Here is a 25,195-nt window from a genome sequence, read left to right as displayed (position 1 = left end):
GAACTTCAGATGCTGTGTTTTACCGAAGATAGACATAAAATGATGGAGTATGTGGGTCAGGCAGCAACAGTGAAAAAATGGATAGGTGATGTTTCAGATCAGGACTCTTCTTCAAACTGCTTGTAGTAGGCAGAGTGCGGAAGAAAACTGGAAGTGAAAAAAAGCAGGACAAATCAGATCTGGCAACAGATGATCTTCAACAAATGACCTCGGAGAGGAGGGACCCTGATAGGCAAATTGTGGGTTAGAGATAGGTGAAAGTCCAAGAGGGATACATAGTTGCAGATTATGAAGTTAGTGAACAGGCTTTAAGTTGGGGGGGGGGAGTAAACTGGTGCAAGGTCAGGCAAAGTTCATGGGAGAAGAGGAGAGGTTGGAGAAAATTTGAGAATTCAATGTTCATATCATTAGGTTGTAAGTGACCCAAACTAAATATGAGGTACTGTTTCTCCAGTTTGCTTGTGGCCTCACTCTGGCAATGGAGGAAGCCCAGGGCAGAATGGTCACTGTGGGAATGGAAAGGGGAGTTAAAGTCATTGGCAACTGGGAGATCCAGTTGGCCTTGGCGGATTGAGCAGTTGCCAAGTCTGCACGGTCTCGCTGATGTATGAAATCCACATCGGGAACACCGGATGCAGTAGTTGAGGTGCTTGTGAACCCCTACCTCACCTGCAAGGATCAAAATTGATACCAGTTAAAGTTATTGATTATTTGGGATTCACTGTTAATTCAACTCACATGTCTGTGACTGTGCCCAAGGGCAAGAGATTAGATTTAATTGAAGGCTGTAACAAGCTCATGGGGGAGCAATCACCTTCAATTAGACATGTGGCCAGCTTGATTGGCAAATTAATGGCTGCCTTTCCAGCTGCACAGTATGGACCTTTGCATTACCAACATTTACAGAGGGCAAAGGTACAGGCACTCAGGATACATGCAGGTCATTTCGACAGGCCCATGCAATTACCAGCTGAAGCTATTGCTGAAGTACAGTGGTGGATAAGGAACATTTCAAATTGCTCCAGGAAAATTCTGATTCAATTCAATTCAATTCAATTCAATTCAAAGCACTTTATTCGTCCCCGAGGGGCAATTTAAAAAGGCGCATTACAGTAGCTTTTAAAAAAAAAGAGGGACACAATCAACAAACATAAGCAGCACGCATACTGCACAATCAACCAACACACGCATTTCACAGACACACTGCACAATCACACAACACACACCGCACATCAACATTCAACACATAGTAATAGTTTTAAAGTGCTTCAATTAAAAAGTGCATATAAAAGGTTATTTCATTTCATATGTTCATGAGTCAGTGATCAGCATTAAGAAGCTGGACAGCCCTGGGGATGAAGGTTGCCTTCCTCCTCTGTGTCCGGCAACCCGGACAGCGGAGTCTGCGTCCTGAGGGGAGCCACTCAAACTCAGGAAACAGGATGTGAGAGGGGTCGTGAAGAATCCTGCGTGTTAACTATACAGACTGTTGGCCGCATAGGGCAGTGAGAGTTCGGACGGGCTGCTCAATGATTTTTGAGCAGACCTTGACCACATTCAACAGGCGGTTTCTGTTTTGCAGGGTGATGGAGTGGAACCAGCTAGTGAAAGAGAAGGTTATTACATTTTCAATGAATGCGTAGTAGAATGTGGTGAGAATGTCTTTGTTAATCCCAAATGACTTCAGCTTCCTGAGTAGGTACTGTCTCTGATGGCACTTTTTAAGGATTTTCTCTGTGTTAGAGGAAAACCTTAGCAGGTTGTCGAAGGCTGTTCCCAGGTATTTGTATACCTCCACTATCTCCTGCTGGATGATAGTGGTGGCTGCCTCAGCCATCTGTCTCTGTTGGGGGGAAAAAGTCACAATCATGTCCATATATTTAGCTCAAGACAAGACTTTTCACACCATACTATAAAGTCCTGCAGGGCTGAGCTGTGATGTTGTGTATGGCTGGGAAGCAGAGACAGGAGGACTGTGTCATCAGCAAATTTTACAAAGTGGCAGTTTGGCTGGTTGGATCTGCAGTCATCAGTGTAGAGAATGAAGAGAAGTGGGGAGAGGACACAGCCTTGTGGAGAGCCAGTGAAGGTGAAGAGGGTGTCGGACAAGAACCTTCAGTTGTTTTACAGACTGATGTTAGTGCCCTAGGTTGGGGTGCTACTGATACAATTTCTAGCTGTGGAATATGCATGAGGCATTTATTCTCCAATCACATGGAATTAATTATTTAGAGCTATTAGAATAGAATAGAATAGTTTCTTTATTGTCATTGTAACATGAACCATGTACAACGAAATTTAAAAATGTCAGCCATTCAGTGCACCATTCAAATATTTCTAAAAGCTAACGATACATACAAGGTAAAATATTAAAAAAAGATAAACAACTAAAATAAATATCATGAAAATAGCATGCATAAACACCCAACCCTACATCCTTCTGTCGATTTCACAGTGTACCACAGTCCCTTAGTATGTATCGCCCCTGCGTTCCTTGGCGGCTACATTTAGTGCCTTTATAGCAGTGGGGTAAAAACTGTTTTTAAGTCTGTTTGTCCTTGTAGATCTGTACCATCTGCCTGACGGCAACAGTTCAAACAGGGAGTGTTTCTGTTGGGGGGTGGGAAATGTCCTTTATAATACTCTGGGATTTTTTGATGCAGCGGGAACTGTGTAAGTCCTCCAAGGTAAGGAGAGGGCAGCCGACAATCCTCTGGGCATTGTCAATGGCCCTCTGGAGCGCTTTCCTCTGAGCCGCTTTGCAGCTGGTGTACCATACGCATACACAGTATGTTAGGATGCTCTCAATGGAGCACCGATAAAAGGACAGCAGCAGTCTCTGAGTGATGTTATTCTTCCTGAGCACCCTCAGGAACTGCAGTCTCTGCTGGACCTTTTTCAGCAGCGCAGAGGTGTTCACGCTCCACGTCAGGTCCTCCTCAATATGGATTCCCAGGAAGCGGAAATCCGCCACCCTCTTCACACAGTCCCCTCTGATAATTAATGGTACCATGTCCGTTTTATTCTTCCTGAAGTCTATTATTATTTCCTTTGTCTTTAAGGTGTTGAGGAGCAGGTTATTTTCTCCACACCACACTGTCAGCTGCTCCGCCTCATCCCGGTAGGCGTACTCGTCCCCCCCGGAGATGAGTCCCACCACCGTAGTGTCATCCGCAAATTTGACAATGGTGTTGCTGTGGTGGGCGGGGGTGCAGTCGTGTGTAGATGGTGTAGAGCAGGGGGCTCAGCACGCAGCCCTGTGGAGAGCCGGTACTGAGGCTGAGGGCCGTGGATGTGTGATGGCCCACTCTGACTCTCTGGCTGCGACCCGACAGGAAGCTATTTATCCACTTGCAGGTGGAGTGTGGAAGTCCCAAGTCCCCCAGTTTGTCCACCAGTTTGTGGGGAAGGATGGTATTAAAAGCAGAGCTGTAGTCCACAAAGAGCATCCGCACGTAGCTCCCCCGCTGCTCCAGGTGGGACAGTGCAGCATGGAGAGCTGTGGCTACAGCGTCCTCTGTAGATTGGGAGCATTTTATGGGCTTAAGGCTTATTGTACCACCAAGCATCACTTACATGTTCAGTTTCAGATTGACAACACCACGGCAGTGGCGTATGTTAATCACATGGGTGGAATCAAGTCGGAATCTTGTGATAGATTGGATAACCTTATTTGGCACTGGTGCATTAAAAGAAACATTTGGATTTCAGCTGTCTACTTGCCAGGCAGATTCAACATGGTGGCAGACACCAGGTCACGCTAATTCAATGACAACACAGAATGGATGTTGAATCATGATGTATTTAATGATATTGTTGTTCGGTATGGGATGCCAGATATCGATTTGTTTGCATCCAGACTCAATCACCAGGTACCGAAGTATGTTTCATGGGAACCAGAACCAGGGGCAGTAGCGGTAGACGCATTCTCGCTACACTGGTGCGGAGTGTTTTTATATGCATTTCCCCCATTCTGCCTCATCAGTCGGTGCTTGCTCCAGATCAAGCAGGACTGCGCCTCAGGAGTTTTGGTGGTACCCGACTGGCCTACACAGCCATGGTTTCCTCTCATTTCAGACATAATAACACAGCCGATTATGGCGGTCCCAAAACGTAATGACCTATTGGTGCACCCTGTGACTGGGGATCAACACTGTATGATCGTATTAATCTGTTAATTTGCAGATTCTGAGGAGGCCATACCTGGGTCTGTGACTATCCAATCGTACCGTGGAAGTCATCACATCGTCCTGGAGGGATAGTACAAAAAGCAGTACATCTCTCATGTCAGGAAATGGGAGGAGTTCTGTTTACATGGGAACATTACATACCACACAGCACGCATATCAGATGTACTAGAATTTCTGTCCAAGCTATATTTTGATGAAGGGTTGAGCTATAGTGCCATCAATAGTGCCAGGAGTGCTTGTGAACCCCTATCTCACCTGCAAGGATTACTAAGGTTCCTGGATGGAATTGAGGGAGTATAAGGACAGATGTTACATACATCCTCCGCAGTTGCAGGGGAACAAATCTGGGGAGGAGGTGGTTTGGGTGGGAAGGGGTGAGTGAACCGAGGGGTTGCAGAGGTAGCGGTCTGTGCAGAAGACAAAGGGGTGGAGATGGAAAGATGTGATTAGTGGTGGGATCATGTTGGAAGTGAAGGTAAAGTGGAAGGATGATATCGGATGCGGAGGCTGGTGGGGTGAAGGGTGAGGACCAGGGGAACTCTGTCCTTGTTGTGTCGGGGGGGGGGGGGGAGAGGGTAAGTGTAGAATTGCCCTTGTGGCTGAAGGGATCAGGGGGTATGGAGAGAAGGCAGGTACAGGATATTGAGTTGGATGATCAGTCATGATCATATTGAATGGCGGTACAGGCTCAAAGGGCCGAATGGCCTACTCCTGCACCTATTTTCTATGTTTCTATGTCTAATTCTGTGACACAGATGAGGGAGCCATCAATGACAACCAGTTGGAAACCATTTTCACTAAACAATGAAAACATTTTGGAGTCCTCGTATGGAGAACTTTATCTTGGGAGTAGATGCAGCAGAGACTGAGTAATTGAGAGTAGGGGATGGCATCTTTGCAAGAAATAGGTGGGAGGAAGTGTAGTCAAGATAACGGTGGGAGTCGGTAGGTTAGTAGTTTGCAGAAACAATGTGTCTGCCAGAGCAGTTCTGTTTGTGGAATTTGGGGAGGAAGTAGAAAGGAGTAGTGCAGGAGTGGGGAAAGATAAGGTTGGAGGCTGTGGAGGGCAGATCGCTATAGGTGATAAAATCAAATACAGACTGGGAGATGATGGCTTGGTGTTTGTAGTGTCATGGTCTAGGGGTAGATACGAGGCGGTGTCTGAGAGCAGGTGCATGCCTCAGCACGGTAGAGGTCAGCGTGCTAGACTACAAAGGCACCCGCTCTCACCTTAAAGGGAAAATACTGGAGATATTTAAAAAGTCAGGCAGCATCTGTACAAAGAGAATCGGAGTTAATATTTTGGGTCAATGACTTTTATCAGAACTAAAGTCAATTTTAAATTCCGTCTTGAAAAATGTAATCAAGATTTAAAATTGCCCCATTCCATTGTTTTGGGATTAATCAGGAATTTCATCGGAACGATTCTTTGAAAAAAGTGATATTGTGATAGATGAATGAGATTTTACTTCGGAGTCACGTGAGTGATTCGGTGAAGAACTCCACCAGTCCGCATGCGCGTCATTACATCTGACGCATGGCGCAGCGACCGGCTGGGAGGTGCAGCGCTCCTCCAGCGGTAAGTTTTAAAAGCCTCAGGTAAGTGTCAAACTTAGTCGGAGGTCGTTTTCTGCGCTTGATAATTCTTGTTTCAGGAGGCAAGTCCAAGCATGGAGAAAGCGTTGAGAGCAAGGCGAGCCGTCGCGAAAGTAACTAAAGAAGGCCGCAGGAGTGCGGGTAGCGGGCAGCCGCCTAGTTCATCTACTGAGTCGCTAACGGTAAGATCAGCGACTGTAGACTTGGTCTGAGGGCACCGTGGCTGCGCTTGTGGGGCGTAAAGCCACCAGCAAGTCTGCACGGCCGATAGACTCGGATGAGTCCGGCCTGGAGGGTTCCCCTCCGGGAATGGATACCGTGTTTGGTCGGTTATCCAGGATGGAGCTCCTAATGGAGAGGATGCTCCACCAAGACACACTCCAGCAGGAGGTATTGTGTCAGCGCCGGCCTCTCCAAGAGCCCGCGCCAGCGGCACCTACTACAGGGCTGCTTAATGCCTCCCTCTTGGAGGAGGAGAGCATAACGGGTCAGTATGAATCTGACGCCGAATCTGTGGGTTTAGCAGTGGAGGCTACCCCAAGGGATGAAGGGCACAAGTCAGAGGTACCATTCCTGGCAGCAAGATTGGCCATCCCGACAGACTCAGGAGAGCCGATGGGTGAAGAGTTGGCTGCGAGTATTAATTACTTGGCCTCACACCAGCTTCAGGAGATGACCATAGTTGCAACGGCCAAGAAGTACGACACCCCGGCTAATTGTATCCTGCTTAAAGTGCCGGCAGTAAACCATGCCATCTGGGGCCATATGGGCGTAGGCATCAGGGCGCAGGAGATGAGGCTGCAAAGAGTGCTGAAGCTGCTCGCATCGGGCATTACGGCATTCAGCAGGTCGGTGGATGGTGGGCACCTGACTGATGTTCAGCAGGGTGCCCTGGCTCTCATGTGCAATGCGCACTTCGAGATAAACTGCCTGAGAAAGAGCGCATCCGCCCTACCATCAACCCGAAGTTCGCTGCCCTGTGTAAGCCTAGCAACATCCAGCCACTGAATCTGCTGTTTGGGGAAGACCTCGCAAAACGGGTGAAGGAGCTGGACGACGAGGCAAGAAACGTCGGGCTCATTGAATTGAATTGAATTGAATTGAATTGAATTGAATGCCTTTATTGTCATTCAGACCTTACGGTTTGAACGAAATTTCGTGCCTGCAGTCATACATACAATCATACAATAATAACAACAATAAACACAAATTAACACCACCACAGTGAGTCCTCCAAGCACCTCCTCACTATGGTGGAGGCAAAAATCTTAGGGCTGCAGTCTCTTCCCTCCTCTTCTCCCTCTGCGCTGAGGCGATACCCCACCGGGCGATGGTACAAACAGTCCCACGGCTCACCGAACCCCGCAACGGGCCGGCTCAAACACCGCGGTCCGCGGTGGTCGAAGCTACCGCCCTCCAGTCCAACGGACGCAGCCGCTGGCCCGCGGCTCAACCCCGGACTCAGGTCATAGCCGCCAGAACGCCGTCCCAGCCACCGGAGCACCGTTCCAGCCCCGAGCCGGATCGCCCACACGTGAGTGCCGTTCCTCCCTCGAGCTGGGCCACTCCGACAGGAGCGCCATTCCTCCCTCGGGCTGGGCCACTCCGACGGGAGTTCCGTTCCACCCTCGGGCTGGGCCGCTCCGACGGGAGTTCCGTTCCACCCTCGGGCTGGGCCACTCCGACGGGAGTACCGTTCCAGCCCCGAGCCGGGCCGCCCTCACGGGAGCGAGCCCAGTGCAAGTCCTGACTGGCTCTGCCTCCGGAGTCTCGAGGCCGCCAGCTCCGCCATCAGGCCTCAGCGCAGACGGAGGCAGAGAAGGGGGATACGATAAAAAAGTCGTATTCCCCCGAAGAGAGAGACAGCAAGCCCCGTTTCAACCCCCCACCCCCCCCCCCCCCCCCCACATAAACACAACCTAAAAAACAAAAACTAACTAGACAAAATGAAAAAAAACAACATAAAAAAGTAAAGACAAACGGACTGCAGGCGAGCCGTTTACCAGCGCCGCCACTTCCGGAGGCGGCGCCACATTAAGGCACCAATGGCCAGCAGAACCCTTCGGAGGCAGTACCCCTGAAACCGGGTCGGGTCAAGGACCAAGCCGGCCATTCAATGTGCGCAACTGGCACACTCCAGCAGGAGCACGACCAAACATGTCTTTTCCCACCAGAACCACGAGACAGAGAGTTACACCGGTAACCATGGAGGTAGGTGGGTCTGGTTCTTGTCGAAACATATGGAGTGAGAATCGCCTACCAGTTGGGGGGAGATTACACTGGTTTCTGAAAGAATGGTATGGGATAACAACAGAGTTGTTTATACTGCACAGTATACAAGGGTTTCGAATTGAATTCATTCCCAATTTGTGTTCACCCACACAGCATATACCAAGGCGGGCACTCATTTTTTCACAAAAGGAGAATTTGGAGGTTCAAGCTGAAATTGAAAAAATTATATATAAAAGGTGTAATTGAGAAGACAGTTTATCAACCTCATCAATTCGTGTCCAATATTTTTCCTAGGCCAAAGAAAGATGGGGGGAGTCGAATTATCCTGGACCTGACAAGCCTTAATCTGTTTGTGCAATACAAACATTTCAAAATGGAAACATTTGCTACTGCCAAGCAATTGGTTTCCAGAGGGTGTTATATGGCATGTATAGATCTAAAGGATGCATATTACTCAGTGCCTGTTCATAAGGATCATCGGAGATATTTGAAATTTAGCTGGATGAGGCAATAATGGCAATTTAAAGCACTGCCTAATGTGTTAACCTCAGCGCCTAGATTATTTACAAAGCTGCTAAAACCAGTACTGGGGCTACTCCGGGTTCAGGGTCATATTGTAATGGCTTATTTGGATGATATCTTAATAATTGGGAAGACCCGGGAGGCAGCTGAATTATCTGTTTCAGCTGTTATACTCATGGTTGAGAGATTGGGGTTTTTCATTCATCGAGCAAAATCAAAATTGATACCAGTTAAAGTTATTGACTATTTGGGATTCACTGTTAATTCAACTCACATGTCTGTGACTCTGCCCAAGGGCAAGAGATTAGATTTAATCGAAGGCTGTAACAAGCTCATGGGGGAGCAATCACCTTCAATTAGACATGTGGCCAGCTTGATTGGCAAATTAATGGCTGTCTTTCCAGCTGCAAAGTATGGACCTTTGCATTACCAACATTTACAGAGGGCAAAGGTACAGGCACTCAGGATACATGCAGGTCATTTCGACAGGCCCATGCAATTACCAGCTGAAGCTATTGCTGAAGTACAGTGGTGGATAAGGAACATTTCAAATTGCTCCAGCAAAATTCTGATTGAAGAACTTTCAGTTGTTTTACAGACTGATGTTAGTGCCCTAGGTTGGGGTGCTACTGATACCATTTCTAGCTGTGGAGGCAGATGGAATATGCATGATTGGATTTATTCTCCAATCACATGGAATCAATTATTTAGAGCTATTGGGAGCATTTTATGGGCTTAAGGCTTATTGTACCACCAAGCATCACTTACATGTTCAGCTTCAGATTGACAACACCACGGCAGTGGCGTATGTTAATCACATGGGTGGAATCAAGTGATCCTGTGATAGATTGGCTAACCTTATTTGGCACTGGTGCATTAAAATAAACATTTGGGTTTCAGCTGTCTACTTGCCAGGCAGATTCAACATGGTGGCAGACACCAGGTCACGCTAATTCAATGACAACACAGAATGGATGTTGAATCATGATGTATTTAATGATATTGTTGTTCGGTATGGGATGCCAGATATCGATTTGTTTGCATCCAGACTCAATCACCAGGTACCGAAGTATGTTTCATGGGAACCAGAACCAGGGGCAGTAGCGGTAGACGCGTTCTCGCTACACTGGGGCGGAGTGTTTTTATATGCATTTCCCCCATTCTGCCTCATCAGTCGGTGCTTGCTCCAGATCAAGCAGGACTCCGCCTCAGGAGTTTTGGTGGTACCCGACTGGCCTACACAGCCATGGTTCCCTCTCATTTCAGACATAATAACACAGCCGATTATGGCGGTCCCAAAACGTAATGACCTATTGGTGCACCCTGTGACTTGGGATCAACACTGTATGATCGTATTAATCTGTTAATTTTCAGATTTTGAGGAGGCCATACCTGGGTCTGTGACTATCCAATCGTACCGTGGACGTCATCACATCGTCCTGGAGGGAGAGTACAAAAAGCAGTACATCTCTCATGTCAGGAAATGGGAGGAGTTCTGTTTACATGGGAACATTACATACCACACAGCACGCATATCAGATGTACTAGAATTTCTGTCCAAGCTATATTTTGATGAAGGGTTGAGCTATAGTGCCATCAATAGTGCCAGGAGTGCCCTGTCATCTTACTTGTGGCTGGGGTCGGACTTCAGTCTGTAGGATCTCATCCTTTAATATCCCGGTTTATGAAGGGTGTTTTTAATTCCTATCCCCCCAGGCCCAGATATTCTGAAATCTGGGATGTGAGTGTGGTACTCACGCTGCTTCGTCAGTGGGGTCCAGCCACATCCTTGTCTTTGGTCAAAATTACCCTTAAGTTGGTCATGCTCATGGCGCTGATTTCATCGCAACGGGTTCAGACTTTGCAGAAGCTGCGACTGGGCAGGATGGTGTCATCTGGGAATGACGTTATGTTTTACATCTATGATCTAATTATACAGAGCAGACCAGGGGTGTCAGGATTCAAGCTTGTACTATCAGCATATCCCACGGATTTATGACTGTGTGTAGTGGCGCACTTGCGATATTATATCGAGGTGACCAAAACCCTCAGAGGTTCGGAAGTAGCATTGTTTATTAGCCACATATGAAAGTGTCGGTTCAGACCATTTCAAGATGGCTGAAACAAGTGCTGGTTTGTGCAGGAGTTAATACTGACAATTTTAAATCTCACTCCACCAGGGCGGCATCAACGTCAGCAGCGAGGGCAATGGACGTCCCTCTAGACCATATCCTCGCGGCCGCAGGATGGTCAAATTAACTGACTTTTCAGAGGTTTTATAACAAACCACTTATCGAACCCGGGGTGTTCGCCCATTCCATTTTAAGTTCTGTTTCATAGCTTCCCCCTGGGAGAGAGGGGTCGCTATTGTGTTTTCTTTCTTTCTTTCTGTGAATTAAAGCATCAACATGTTAATCTGTACCATGTTTCAATGCATTGCTCATTATTCACTCATCCTGAGTCAACTGATGCAGTGTGAGAGCCTGGATTCGTATCTACGGCATGAAATCACAGCTTTGAAATCTTCACGGAATCACTCACGTGACTCCGAAGTAAAATAGTAAGATTAAACGAGAACTTACCAGTTTGAAGTTTGATCTTTATTTTATGAGGAGTTACGATGAGCGATTACGTGCCCACTGCTCCTGGCCCTCATATCATAAAGGTCATTTGGTATGGCTGGTTATAATCTTACTATGTTACTTCAGTTACTGTTATCTGTGATTTCACACCGCTGCTTTGAAGATTGACGCGCATGCGGACTGGCGGGGTTCTTCATGTAATCGCTCATCGTAACATCTCATAAAATAAACATCAAACGTCAAACTGGTAAGTTCTCGTTTAATCTTACTATTTGTAATAGGTCATGGGGAAATAATGTCAATGAAACAGCTCTTCATCCAAAAACATCACCCACTTCTCCAGACTGTAAAATAGCAGTTGGAGTATATCAAAATTCATACCTCACCACTTGGGCAAATATCAGAGTTTTACCTTAGTTATGATAAAAAAAAAGAGATCTCACTTGAAACAATAACTTTTTCAATTATACCACTTTCACTTCAGTATTTATTTCAGATTTTTAGCACCTGCAGTTTTTTCATTTATGGGAATAACTGAATTGTTATGAAAATGTTGATTTTGATATTCCATATTATATACTTCATACCTTTTATGAATAAATCATATTTTCGAATAAAAATATAAATTAAAGATCAGGAAAGGCATTTTGACTAATTGAGCAGAAATTATTTTCAATTATCCTCCATATATACTGCATAATGAAACAAAACATTGTGGCTTTTTCCTCAGTGCATGACAAACACCTTAGAGAACCTGCTGAAGGAAGAATCAACATTGCAGATAATTGCTCAGGAAAAAAATGATAAAACTGTACATCTCATAAAGGAACTGGATGATCAGAGCATCAAACTGGAAAGGGTGACCAAACATGTATGTACATATAAATATTATTACAGTTATAGAATTGTCAGATTGTTACCACAAATTAGTATTCCTTGATCACTTAGCCACATTTTACATCTGTGCTAATACCAGATGTTCTATTTGGAATTACTGATGAATGAGTGGTGACTGAATGTAAACAGCTCTTTTAAATGATTTACATTTTTTTCACATTTTTAGTTAACATTTTAATCAATGTTCAAGCTTCTATTTTCCTCAATTACAAATATTTTTTTAATCCATGATATCCAGTCTGTGATATTTTGAATTTTTGACAAGTTTTACAGGCAAATTTTGTTTTGTTCCTACTGCCCAAATTGCAAAACACTAGGTGATGTTGTCATGCAGTCTTTCAAGTTTGAAGACTGGGCTAGCTTGGTCTTACAAATTGACAATGGCAGATTCCCAAAAGTTTATAATTGCCTCGTTGTTAAATGGCAAGCAAGGGTGGAACAAGATTAGCAGAAGGTTCTGGCCCAAACTTTGTCATATTTACAATCTGTTAAGATTGTAGCTCCACAGAATAAAGAGAGGCTGTGACTACTCAGACAATGGTAGAAAATGTTGATTTCCAAATTAAAGAACAAGCAGAGTCCAAATAGCATTATTAAATTCCAAATGCAAAAAAAAACTGCCAATCCTGACATTTGACATATGCTGTAAATTACATAGCAGATCAAACAACATCTGTAAAGAAAAAAAACTGGCAGTTTTGAGTTGATATCATCCAAGATGTGCCCGACCTGCAATTGTCCATATTCACTTCATTCAGTACTTTCTTGTATTGCGAGTCAATGGCTGCATTAACTCTCACCTATACAAAGGCATACTCTAATTTGTTAGTAATTATTAGAGCCAGGATGTTCAGGCGCTAAAAATCTCTGAAATAGGCAGGCAAAAAGGCATAATAAAATTGCAAAAAAGGTGCGAAAAAGGCATTTATTTACAAAAAGGGCATAAAAAGGCATTTATTTCCACCACCAAAATATGGTTAAAAACGATAATATAAAGGTGTACTACATTAAATGACCAAAGTTGCCTGGTTGCACATAATTACTAGCATTTCTTTCAAATAATCTGGTGTTAAAATATGCCGTCTATCAGACAGAATATGCTTCAGATGTGAAAAACTTATTTCTACCCCAGCTAAGGTCACTGGTGCATACCCAAAACAAGCTACAAACTCTATATTCATGTTGATATCTTGTGCATAACAACAACCTTTGAGAACTTTAGCTATGTTTTGTATTTCTTCATGATCTTTGTTAGCTAAAATCACTCTCTCACATTTGTCTTGTATGTCTTTACCTACATCGCCAAGATCTTTACGAATATCGTCAGTTACTTTGTTGGAAACCTGCAAGTTATTCACTAATGTTTCGCCGCATTTCTCAAGGGAAGTAATAGCTTGTGGGAAGTTTGTAAAATTGGAAGCAATAAACACAAGATTGCGTTGGAGGGACTTTTTTTACATGATTTCACTGACTTCAGCAGATTCTTCTTCTTCAAAACAGTGGACGATTTATTTTATCTTTTCAAAATTTGCAGCATAGTAGAGTACAGCAGAGAACCATGTGCTCCTCCTAGTCAAAACAGGCTGAGGAGGTAACGGAATCTCAGATCCAATTTCCTTGAACAATTGCACACGTGGCGGTGCTTTGAGGAAGATTTTCTTGACATTGGAAACCACGCGATCGACATTTGGAAACAAGATACATATGTGCTTGGCAATTCTATGGAGTCCGTGAGCTAAGCATGTCAAATGCGACATTTTGGGGAATAAAACTTTAAGAGCACAAGCAGCCTTTTCATGTGCGGAGCTGCATCAGTCACAAACAGAAGAACATTCTTGTGTTTTATACCTTCTGGACAAAGTACAGCAAGTGAAGATGTAAACAACTGAGCAATAGTTGAGCTGTTTGACTTCTGCAATACTTCTGATGTCAACAAATAGTTCTTTGATGGTTGACCTGCCTCCAGTGTACGGATGACCACATTGGCAACATATCTCCCCACAGCATCTGTTGTCTCGTCTATTGAGATCCATATTTTATTGCGTGCAACTTCATCTCTAATTTTCTGCACAACAATGTTGAAGTTGCTGTCAACATATTTTTTCCGTAATGATGACTCGCTCGGTATATGTTCCTCGGTGTATTTCTCTAAAAAAACCTCTGAGAGATTTGTTTTCCAATTTCCACAGTGGAATTCCAGCATCAATGAATGCTTTGCACAGATCACTCGAAAACTCAAATTTGTGACTGGAGCCAGCAGTAAATGTTGTGAATACAAGCTTGCGTATTTCCTACCTTCAGTTTCTCTGCCTCTGACTTATGTTTAGCTGTCTGTACATGCTGGGAGACAAAATATTTCTTCTTATGATTCACTGCTTTCTCACATGCTTAGCAAATCAGCACACAGTTGTCTGTAGAGAATATATCACTCCCTTACGCTCTGGCCAAATCATTCAGTTTTTTACAAGACGTTGACTTGACTTTAGGCATTTTGACGTTTGCAGGGGTAGATCCCACAGGAGTGGGGATGCAGATCTCTACAGGCAGGCCAAGTATAAGCTGAGAAGAGGAATCAGAGCTGCTAAGGAAAGGTACTCTGAGAAGTTGAGGAGCAAGTTCTTAGCAAATGACTCTTCTTCAGTGTGGAAGGGTTTGCAAGTAATCACAAGCTACAAGAGGAAACCCCCCACTCCTTGGACAATCGTCAGCTGACCAACGACCTGAACAAGTTCTACTGCAGTTTCGATAAACAGAAACTTAACTCTAGTACCCCCACACCCCATCCCCAACCAACACTTCACACCTACTCACAGCCTGACTCTAGTTTGAAAAGACTAGATCATTCCCCACCTGCATCTCCCCAATCACCACTTCACACCTACTTAAAGCATGACTCTAGTCTGCAAAGACTGGACCCTGTCCCACACACCCCTTAACACCCACTTACAGCCGGGTTTCGCCTCGGTAGTGTAAATTTTCTTGTAAGTTACGTTAAAAGGGCAAAAAAAGCCTGATTTAGGCACTCAATCGTGAAAAAGGCATTATCTTTCAGAAGTCATCAAAAAAGGCATGAAAAGGCACTTATGGCATTCATGGCAAAATCCTGGCTCTAGTAATTATGTTCCAATAATTTTTATCTGAATAAAAAAATTTAACAAAATTACACTGGGGAAGTGATTTCCCAAATATTTTCTATTACTGAGATTTCCATGCTTTCTTTTTATTTGCCCAAATTATCATCTCTGATAATTGTACCCAAAAAATTCTGATACTTGTATCAACTTTCAAAATAAACAGTGCTCCAGAGTGGTTAAAGATATACGTTCCAAAGAGCAAAGTCCTGGAGAAACCCCGGAGGAGCAAGACATTGATCTTCGCGAACTACGAGACTTTAACAGGTCATTAAACAGGTTATTAGCAGAAGCGATGAGTGATTGTCCAAGTTTGGCTTCAGATCTTCAACTTTACTTTAACCAGGTAAAACAAATTTATGGGGGACAAAATACTTTAAATGTTGATTTTGTTTTTTAGAGGAAGTGGTTAAAATCTTTGTTTACAGATTGAGCCAAAATTTACTATTAAGTGGGTAAAAAATGGAATTGATGAAATGAGTTATAATCAGAAATGCAGTTAGTTGTTAAACTAACAAATATAATCCCATAATTAAATCTTTTTTTTGCTCATTTCCAGTTGGTAAATATAAATTTAAATGTAATGCATGAGATAAATGGGTTTGGTATTAGTTACTAAATAATTCTATCTATATTAATGAAAAAATTATGAACCATAGAATGCAATGGAAAATCTGTTAAAGAAAATACCGATTTAATATCAAGATGCATCATAGTTGGATAAACCTAACTACAGATATTTTGATTTAGGCTGGCTTGCCATTACCAACTGCCCCAACACCACCACATAGTCATCATAGTTCTGGATCATCATCAGTTCACAGCTCTGTTTCATCTCAGAGGTGAGTATCTCACAAATAAGCTTGTATGAATCATCTATGGTACATATCTTGACAAAATATATGGTACATATCTTAACTAATGTCATAATTGCTTACGTACACAATCCTTTTATTACCAGCAGGATACATTGAGCAATTGAAAGGGGTTGTCTTTTTTTTGTTACGTTGCATCCATAGCACAACCTTTTTATATGATGTGCATTAACCACCTCCCTGATCAGGTTGAGTTTATTGTCATAAGCACGAGTATGGTGAAGTACAGGTACAGACGATAAATCTTGCTTGCAGCATCATCACAAACACACTCAGACAAAAACAAATTACATATAAATTGCATATCTTTCTTATCTATCTATCTATTTATATATTACTAAAAGTCTGATCTTGACCGCTTTTGGCTCGCTGTGGTGTGATTTCCGAGAGAGCGCCGCCGCCTACGGCCGTCATTTTTGGCCACCTTGCTCAGAGCCCCCTTCCGCCTTCCTGGACCAGAGGATTTTTCCCATCGATGAAAAATCATAGAGATATTAATGTTTTTAAATAATTTGCCATTCTCTCTGCTGCCCCTGCTGGAGGGAGGGGGAGGGACTATAAAACCAGGAAGTGGTGTGCCTCACTCAGTCTCTGCAAAATGGAGGAACCAGAGGGTCACGTCTCCCTGAGCTCTGAATAATACTGAACACATGTCTACTCAACTGTGAGTGCCTTTAATGTGAAAATGAAAATATGGTTGGTTTGAAGTAAAAAGGCATTGCCTTCAAATGGTTGTTTGGGTTGAAGTAAAAAGGCACTGCCTGCAAATGGTTGCTTAGGGGGTTTGGGTTGAAGTAAGAAGGCACTGCCTGCAAATGGTTGCTTGGGGGGTTTGGGTTGAAGTGAAAAGGCACTGCCTGCAAATGGTTGCTTGGGGGGTTTGGGTTGAAGTGAAAAGGCACTGCCTGCAAATGGTGCCTTTTCACTTCAACCCAAACCCTTCAAGCAACCATGGTCTCTCTCCACTCACCCCTCTGCCCCTCTCTGTCTCTGCCCTTCTCTCTCTGTCTCTGCCCCTCTCTCTCTGTCTCTACCTCTCTCTCTGCCCTCTCTCTACTCTCCCTCTCTAGACGCGCCTGCAAGTTGGGGGCTATGCATGAGTGGATAAGGCGGGGATGGGGTAAAAGGAGCGAATGAATAATAATAATATAATATCAAGGGGTGTGATTAGTGTGTGTGTGTGGGGGGGGTGGTTAGTGTGTGTGCGTGTGTGGGGGGGTGGTGGTTAGTGTGTGTGTGACGCCGCAGGCCGCCCACCCCCCACAACCGTGCGTTGAGGGGACGGGACCCAACGGGTCCCACTTGTTCTAGTACTGTTACTAAAACTCTCATCTTGACCACTTGTCTGCGTTGTAATTAAATTTGCGCAAAAACTATCCCCCAGAGCGCTACGATTTTTCACCACCTTATCATTCTCCTCTGCTGCAAGTGTGTACATTAAGCAGCTGATCATATTGTCCAAATTGAGGTCTCCATTGAAAGATGGGCTTCACCCAGTGAGACTTCCTCTTAATTCTCTTTTTAATTAATCTCACCCTTCTGCCTTCACGCAAGCGTTCTCGATGCACATGGTTAGTATAGGCATGTCTCCAAATGAGCCAATTCAACCAAAGGAGGAATATAGTGTGTGAAAAAAACCAATATAGTGTGTGAAAACAAAGTAACATCATTTGTGCCACGTGATTAACAACACTACAGTTCACGATGTTCATTCAAGATTAATGGGAAAGCTCGGGAGACGGACAAGTCACTCGCACAAATAACAGAAATGCCGAGTACCGTGGGAACTCTTTATCTACCCCCCGTTATATCGTGCGAAACTCGTGCTGGACCACGACCACTTCACTCTGGTGACATCTTGCGTCAACTCGCCCCGTGAAAAAGCCCCATAAGTAAGTCAGTCCCGCGGCTGAATCCAAGCGCCGCGAACGGGCCGGTTCAAACTCCGCGGCCCGGGGTGGTCGAAGCTGCCGCCCTCCAGTCCAACGGAAGAAGCTGTTACTGTGGGAGCTCCTGAAAACAGGTCATCAACCGTTGCCCCAGCTCCGTGGCCGATCCTCCGAGATCGGGCCGCCCCTGCCACTGCCGGAATGTCACACCTCCGAGGCCGGGTCGCCGCCGCCGCTAGAACGTTGCCCCAGCTCCGAGGCAGCCAGCTCCGCTATTAGCCCTCGGCACACATGGAGATGGGGGATACGACAAGAGAAGTCGCATCCCCCCGAAGGAAGAGACTAAAAACACGTTTCTCCCCCCCCCCCACCCAGACACACAACATAATAAAACCAAAAAATTAACTAAAACAGGACAAAAGAACAAACAAAAAAAGAAAAATAAACGGACTGCAGGCGAGCCACAGCTGCGAAGGCAGCGCCCCCATCTTGTAAACCAGCCATTTTACGCCATCAGTGGAAACCTGCAGCTGCAGTTCCTTCCTTCACATTACTATGTAAATATTGCAGTTCCTTCATCAGGTCACCTCAGCTTTCTCCTTTCCCAGAGAAAGGGGTCCCAGTCTGCTCAGTCTTATCTGAATCTTAGCAGATCTTTTTTTGTGTTTTATGGACGACTTGGGAATCTTCTTATACACTGTTCATAATAATTGAAATGCTATGTTTATTTCTATCCATTCAAATAATGAATCAGTGCTTTATTTTGAAATAATGTGTCACAACTCATCTATCAATATGCATTACCTTAATAAAGACATGGTTGTATGGCAGAGACAGGCCCTTTGGCCCAACTGATTCATGCTGACCAAGATGCCTATTTATCTGAGTTTAGCCCATATCCCTATACCTTCCCTGTCAACGTACCTGCCCAACTGTCTTTTAAATTATATAATTGTACACATCTCTTCCTCTGGCAGCTCATTCCATATCTGTGTGCTTACGTGTGAAAAAAATTACCATTCGGGTCCCATTTAAATCTTTCCACTCTCACCTTAAATACATGAAAATTGAAAGGTTTAGAGGGATACTAGACCAAGTGGGACCCGTTTAGTCCCTGTCAGACGGGAGGCCTGGTCCCCCAACGCAATACTCCACCACTTACCCATAGTCACCACAGGAGGCCTAGTCCCCCAACGCAACCTGTTCCCCAACACAATATTCCACCACTCATCCATTGCCCCCACGGGAGGCCTGGTCCCCCACGCAACCCGTTCCCCAACATAAGATTCCACCACTCCCCTGCCTCCCCCAGCACTGGACTTCAAAAAAAAATCCAATTGCACGTCCCCTGCCTCCACAGCACTTCCTATTCCAATTTCCCTGGCCCCTCCCCCTCCTATGCTGGCAGCAGCAGTAAGAGTTCTATGATGGCAACATTGTTGCAAATGTCAGGGGACTGTGAGATTCCATTCAGGTGAAAACTTGGAAGCACAGAATGTTCCTGGATTGCAACTTTGTATGGAAGTTTGTTAAGCTGGGGCTGCAAGGCTGCAATTAACAGAAACAATATTTTTAAAGTTGGCTTTTTTAAACCTTTAAATATCAATAACTTGTGAAATATAACATCAAATATGAAGGAAACTTGACAAGGGCGACGACAAAGCTGAGTAATGTTCTGCAAAAAAATTAGCGAGTTGGTGCTGTTTTTAAAATTAATGATCAAAAAGTTCAGAAATATAGGTGGAAATGCGATGGAAGGATGTTTATCGCCTCCAGGGGAAAAATGTGTCATATGTGTGAAAATGGGAAGGCTGTTACCTCGTGTTTGGAAGAAAATAGGAATTAACCAAATTGTTTAAGAAGGAACTGCAGATGCTGGAAATTCGAAGGTATACAAAAGTGCTGGAGAAACTCAGAGGGTGCGACTACATCTATGGAGCGAAGGAAATAGGTAACGTTTCGGGCCAAAACCCTTCTTCAGATTGTGCCCACGGCAGCAGCCTCCCCACCAGAGACCGGGCTGCCGCCGCCACTCCTCGTTCATCGCGAGTGCTGGAGTGCTGGAGTACCCCTACCTCCCGGAGTGTCCCGTCCTGCCTTGCGAGTGCATTGTGACATAACTAGGGCGTCGGGCGCCGGACCACAAGCGCTGGAGTGCCCCTCCCTTCCAGAAACCAAATTGTGCCCAGATGACACACAAACAATACAAACAAGAGAAGAGTTTTAGTAATAGATACTAGACAAAATGGGACCCATTGGGTTCCGTCGGCCAACGCAATAATCCACCACTCACCAGTTCCCCCAATGTAACCCGTTTCCCCAAAGCAATATTCCTCCACTCACCCAAAGCCCCCAACTGTGTAGGTCGGCTCATTTTTTCACCCTCCCGCATTTTAAACTTTAAAAAAATACAATTGCACTAAGATTTAATGTGATGTAGGTGCCACCGACAAAGCTATCTTTTGTTATCCAAATCTAATCATTAAACTTTGCTGTGCTGGGTTAGACTGGCAGATTATTTCCCTGAAGGACATTTCCTGTGAAGGATTCAGTGTTCTGGGATAGAACATTGTAGCCGGTAGGACATCGTGATGTCATAACTGCCTAATTGGGGGGGGGGGGGGGGCAAAATTCTCTCCCCCTGCTCCCCTGAAACTGCTGATCCCATTGTCTCTCTGTCACCTCCCTCCCCCTCGTTTTCCCTACCCTCAGTCACTACCACCCTCACCTCTCCCCTTTCGCACTCCCCAATAAAGACAATGTTTAAATAACATTTCTTCTCCTCCCATTCCCCACTCCGCCAACTCTCATAGCTTGTGTATTGGCAGCAGAGATCCCATTGTGATGTCAATTTTGGTTGTCGGAATGTTCACTGCAGCTTGTGTAAATGATATCCCATTATAATTGGAGGAGTGTGAGATGCATTGTGACATCATCACTGGAAGCTGCTAGAAAAGTCCCACTCTCACAGTCAGTTATTATTTTCAAAGTCGGCTTTTTTTTTACTTTAAATATCAATAACTTGTGAAATCAAATGTGAAGAAACTTGATACGAAAGACCACGGGAAAAAGCTGAATAAGATTCTGCAAAAAATGTTTGCGCTATTGTGTACCGTTTTGGCGTAGCTCCTGAGATCAAAGACAGACAAACAAGTCAAGACGTTTAATAGTATACTAGACCAAGTGGAACCCATCCCAGCAACACGCGGTTGCGGGGTGGGGGAGCCTGCCTGCGACGTCTCACTCACATCCCAATATTTATATAATTATTCATTCGCTCCTTTTACCCCATCCCCCGCCCTATCCACTCACGCATAGCCCTCAACTCACAGGCGCGGCTAGAGAGGGAGGGGGGTAGAGAGGGCAGGGGCAGAGGACAGGCAGTGGGTAGCGGGCAGAGACAGAGGGCAGAGGCCCGGGGGACAGAAGACGGGGTACAGAGGCATTGGGTAGAGGGCAGAGAGCGGCAGCAACCTCCCCACCATGCGCCGAACCGAGGTCCCCGAGCGAGGCGGCGAGCGTCAACCAAAGGATTGCAAGTTGGGCCGCCAGTCTTCAGCTGTGATCTTCGGTCTTCAATCGCCGGCCCATCTTCATCTCCGGCTGCGTCTTTTAAATAACGAGGGGAGGAGGGAGGGGTGGGGAGTGACATCACTCACAGAGGAAGAAGGAACGCAGACCCATTGTGACATCATCAGCGAAAGACAGTCGTTTTCCAATTCAGTTTTATCAGATTTTTGAACATTTTCATTAATAACGTGAGAAATAAAGCATGACATTTTCAGATAAGGTGATTTTAGACTCCATTGGAAAAATGTCTACTGGAATATGTAACATTTTTACCGTTACCGCATTGTTTTTTCTAGAAGATGTGATTATACATGCACGAATCCACATACAAGATGAGAGTTTTATAAGTATAGAGATATAGAAGATAGATAGATGGGCTAAATGTGGGCAGGTGGGACTGGTGTAGATGGGGCACCTTGGTTGGCATGGGCAAGCAGGGTTGACGCATCCAAGTTAGAATTCCATCTGCAATTCCTTGGCCCACCTCCAGTTCAGTTCATCTAGTCTTAAATACTTAAATAATAGTCTTTAGTCTTTTCCTCACAGTACACTTTGTCATTTTGTGTTTCCATAACATGAAATGGATGTAATGCGAGTGATGAGTTGAGTAAAACACTGTATTATGCGGGTCGAATTGGTTATTATGCAATTCCGATCGGGAGCCAGATTGCACCATGCAACCCTGGATTGCACTTAATAGTAACTTTGGAAATTGACAAAACAGGAAAAAGAGCTGTCTTTGGGCGAAAAGGTCTTGGGGTGAAAAAAAATGCTTCCATGTAAAACCTCACCATCAGACACCACTGTCCTGTAAAAACACTGCTGCTACATTAACCAGATAGCCATTGAAATTGCTGAACAATCACTTGTACAACCATACTCTGTTTAACATTGTAACGGAGCCTTTCGCATTTTTAGCTTGCAGTAATAATAAACTTACTACGGTGGATAGGACTTTTATTTTTTTCTAAACACTCTGTCAAGTTACTAACTATGCCAACAGCATTGCCATCCAAATTGATAACATAGATGACAAACAACAGTGATCCAGCACTATTCCCTGTGCTGCCCCACTGGTCTCGGGGCATGCAGTTGGAACAGCTTTGTTCCATTTCCACTTTCTGAATCCTTTCATGCCACCTCACCCTGGATTGCATGTGATTTAACCTTCCAGATTAGCCTACCATGCAGGCACAGTGAAGCAAGAGACTGTGGCTGCTGAAATCTTTAGTAAAAACTGCTGGAAGAACAGTAGTTCAGACAGAATCTGTGGAGTGAAATGAACAGACCACGTTTTGTGTTTGGACCATCTTCAGATTCCTGCTACTTCTGACTAGCCAAACATGCAAGACCTTAACTGCCTTGCTAATGTTCATGTGGTCAAAGTCTACCACCCTGCTCTTGTTATTCCTCTATGTCACTAATACACTATTTTCTACGCACAAAGCCATGCTGACTATCTCTTATCACTCCTTGCCTTTCCCATTGCTGGTAAATCTTGTTTCTCAGAGTTCCCTCCAGTAAATTCACCACATTGATGTAGTTTCCTGGCTTATCCTTGCAACCTTTCTTTAAAAATAAACATTAGCCACCCTTCAGTCCTCTAGTTACTCACCTGTGGCTAAAAATGATTTCATTTAGGTTTAATATTGTCACATGTACCAAGGTACAGTGAAAAGGTTTGCTTTGCATGATATCCAATCAGATCAGATACTGTGCATCAATATAATCAATCAAACTCAAGTACAATAGATCGAGCAAAGAGGAAGGTATAGAGTACAGAATATAATTTTCAGCATTGTAGCACATCTGTTCTAAACCAGGGGAGGAGCGCTCCGTTCGCTGGCCCACGGCAGTCTGAAGCCGTGATCTGCGGAGCTCCAGCTAGCGCAGTGTCCGCAGCCTGGGGTCCCTCGTTGGGGACCCGGGAGAAGAGCTCCGACCGCCAGCCCGTGGCCAACTTCTACTGCAGGCGTGGCGTGGACTTACCATCAGGAGCGGGGTCCCTCGCCGGGGACCCCTGGAGAGGAGCTTCGACCACCGGCCCTGCGGTCTGCGGTGCTTCCGGCTGCAGCGCGGCGGGGACTTTAGATCGTCGACCGCTGGCCTGCTGCCTACACCAACCTGAAGCCGCGGTCTCCGGTGGGGAGGCACCAATTCAGACTTACCTGAACTTTACCTTGTCTACACATCTGGACGCCCACAGCGGCGGCTGCGGAGGGTTGAGGTCCCGACCACCGGGGAAATGGAGGACTGGCCAAATTTTGTGCCTTCCACTACAGTGATGAATGCTGTTTATGTTAAATTTTTATTGTGTTTTTATGTGTTCTTTTTTTATTGTACCGCCGCTGGCAAATTCATTTCACTTGCACTTTATGTGCAAGTGACGAATAAAACTGATTGATTGATGTCCACAATGGGGTGGATGTGAATCGGACAGTTCCCCAGCTTTTGGAAGGACCATTCAGATGCCTGATTATGGAGGGGTAGAAACTCTGCCTGAGTCTGGAGCTTCTGTAACTTCTGCCGAACAGGTGCAGGGAGAAAAAGGAATGCCTGGGTTGGAACAAGTCTTTGATTATGCTGGCTGCTTTTCCAAGGTAGTGTGAACTATAGATTGAGTCAACAGTGGGATGTCTGGTTGGTGTGATGGACTCAACCATATCTACTACTCGCTGCAATTTCTTGCACTTGGGCAGAACTGTTCCCAAACCAAAGGTAGACGCAAAATTCTGGAGCAACTTAGCGGATCAGGCAGCACCTCTGGAGAAAAGGAATGGGTGATGTTTCGGGTCGAGACCCTTAAAGGTTTCTGGGCGATTTTTAGAGATATGCACAGCCAGGAACATGAACCAGGAAATTACTGCCGTCTCATATGACTAAATTGTTTTATTGACTCGTTGCACAATATTATAATTATAAAACAATCGGATTAGATTGGTGAATATGTTGTAAACTTTTCATATTAAAAAATCAATTTCAATCATTAACTGATTCGAACATGAAAAAGCTTTTGAGGTATTTCGACTTTTAGAGTGATTTTGAAAAACCTGGGCACAAAATTAATAAGAACACATAAGTAACCAGTGGCCAATTGCATTTTTACCTTTTGCAGAACTGTTGTCTCAACTCGAAGCAGCAGCAGCAGGAGTGGACCGTCTGCTGTGACTCCCATGAATCTAGCTCTGGATGTAACAGCATCATCACCACAAGCTTCGTCACGGGGAAGCCAGCAAAGCCTGTAATATTCTCAAAGCAAGAAGTTGTGGAATACCAAGAAATTGATACTTTAAACTTTTTTAAAGAATAGATCAATAATTGTTAAAGTACATTTCAGTATTCCACTACAAGCTTTTACATTGTAGAGATTTGTGGTAAGCGACAATGTATGTTGTTATTTTCATGAAATTGAAAATAAATTAATGCAACTTCAAGCTGAATTTCATTTCTATTTCTGATTACTCAAACTTGTACAGTTTTTATGTCAAGGGACCAGTTATCTTGTTCTGAAGTTCCTGAATATTGGAAGCCACAAATGAATAGTACAACCAGCTTATTTAGGATTGTTTTAAAATATAACTGTGCCTCTCTGTTGTTTTACGTGCTGGACTAAATTGAAGAAAAGTAGAGATACACCATAATACAAAGTTATCAAATTTGGGGTATTTGTTTAAAATCATAAATGCTTTTCCAAATAAAGGAATATTTATT

General features: G+C 44.5%; 1 protein-coding gene across 2 annotated transcripts in view; it reads left to right on the top strand.

Moving 5' to 3' along the window:
• Positions 1 to 24,924, top strand: part of ccdc39 (coiled-coil domain containing 39) — a 167,215-nt gene extending 142,291 nt beyond the window's left edge. The window contains exons 17-20 of one of the 2 annotated variants that reach the window (XM_033032153.1): positions 11,853 to 11,993; positions 15,317 to 15,496; positions 15,901 to 15,992; positions 24,600 to 24,924. In XM_033032153.1, the coding sequence (XP_032888044.1) occupies positions 11,853 to 11,993; positions 15,317 to 15,496; positions 15,901 to 15,992; positions 24,600 to 24,729 (543 nt within the window). In that variant the 3' untranslated portion in view covers positions 24,730 to 24,924. The remainder of the gene's footprint in view (positions 1 to 11,852; positions 11,994 to 15,316; positions 15,497 to 15,900; positions 15,993 to 24,599) is intronic. The other variant, XM_033032154.1, reaches the window with a different exon arrangement.
• Positions 24,925 to 25,195: the final 271 nt, after the last annotated feature.

Source organism: Amblyraja radiata, chromosome 13, assembly GCF_010909765.2.
Source record: "Amblyraja radiata isolate CabotCenter1 chromosome 13, sAmbRad1.1.pri, whole genome shotgun sequence".
In the NCBI taxonomy this organism is placed as follows: domain Eukaryota; kingdom Metazoa; phylum Chordata; class Chondrichthyes; order Rajiformes; family Rajidae; genus Amblyraja; species Amblyraja radiata.
This window is presented reverse-complemented; position numbering and strand designations above follow the sequence as displayed.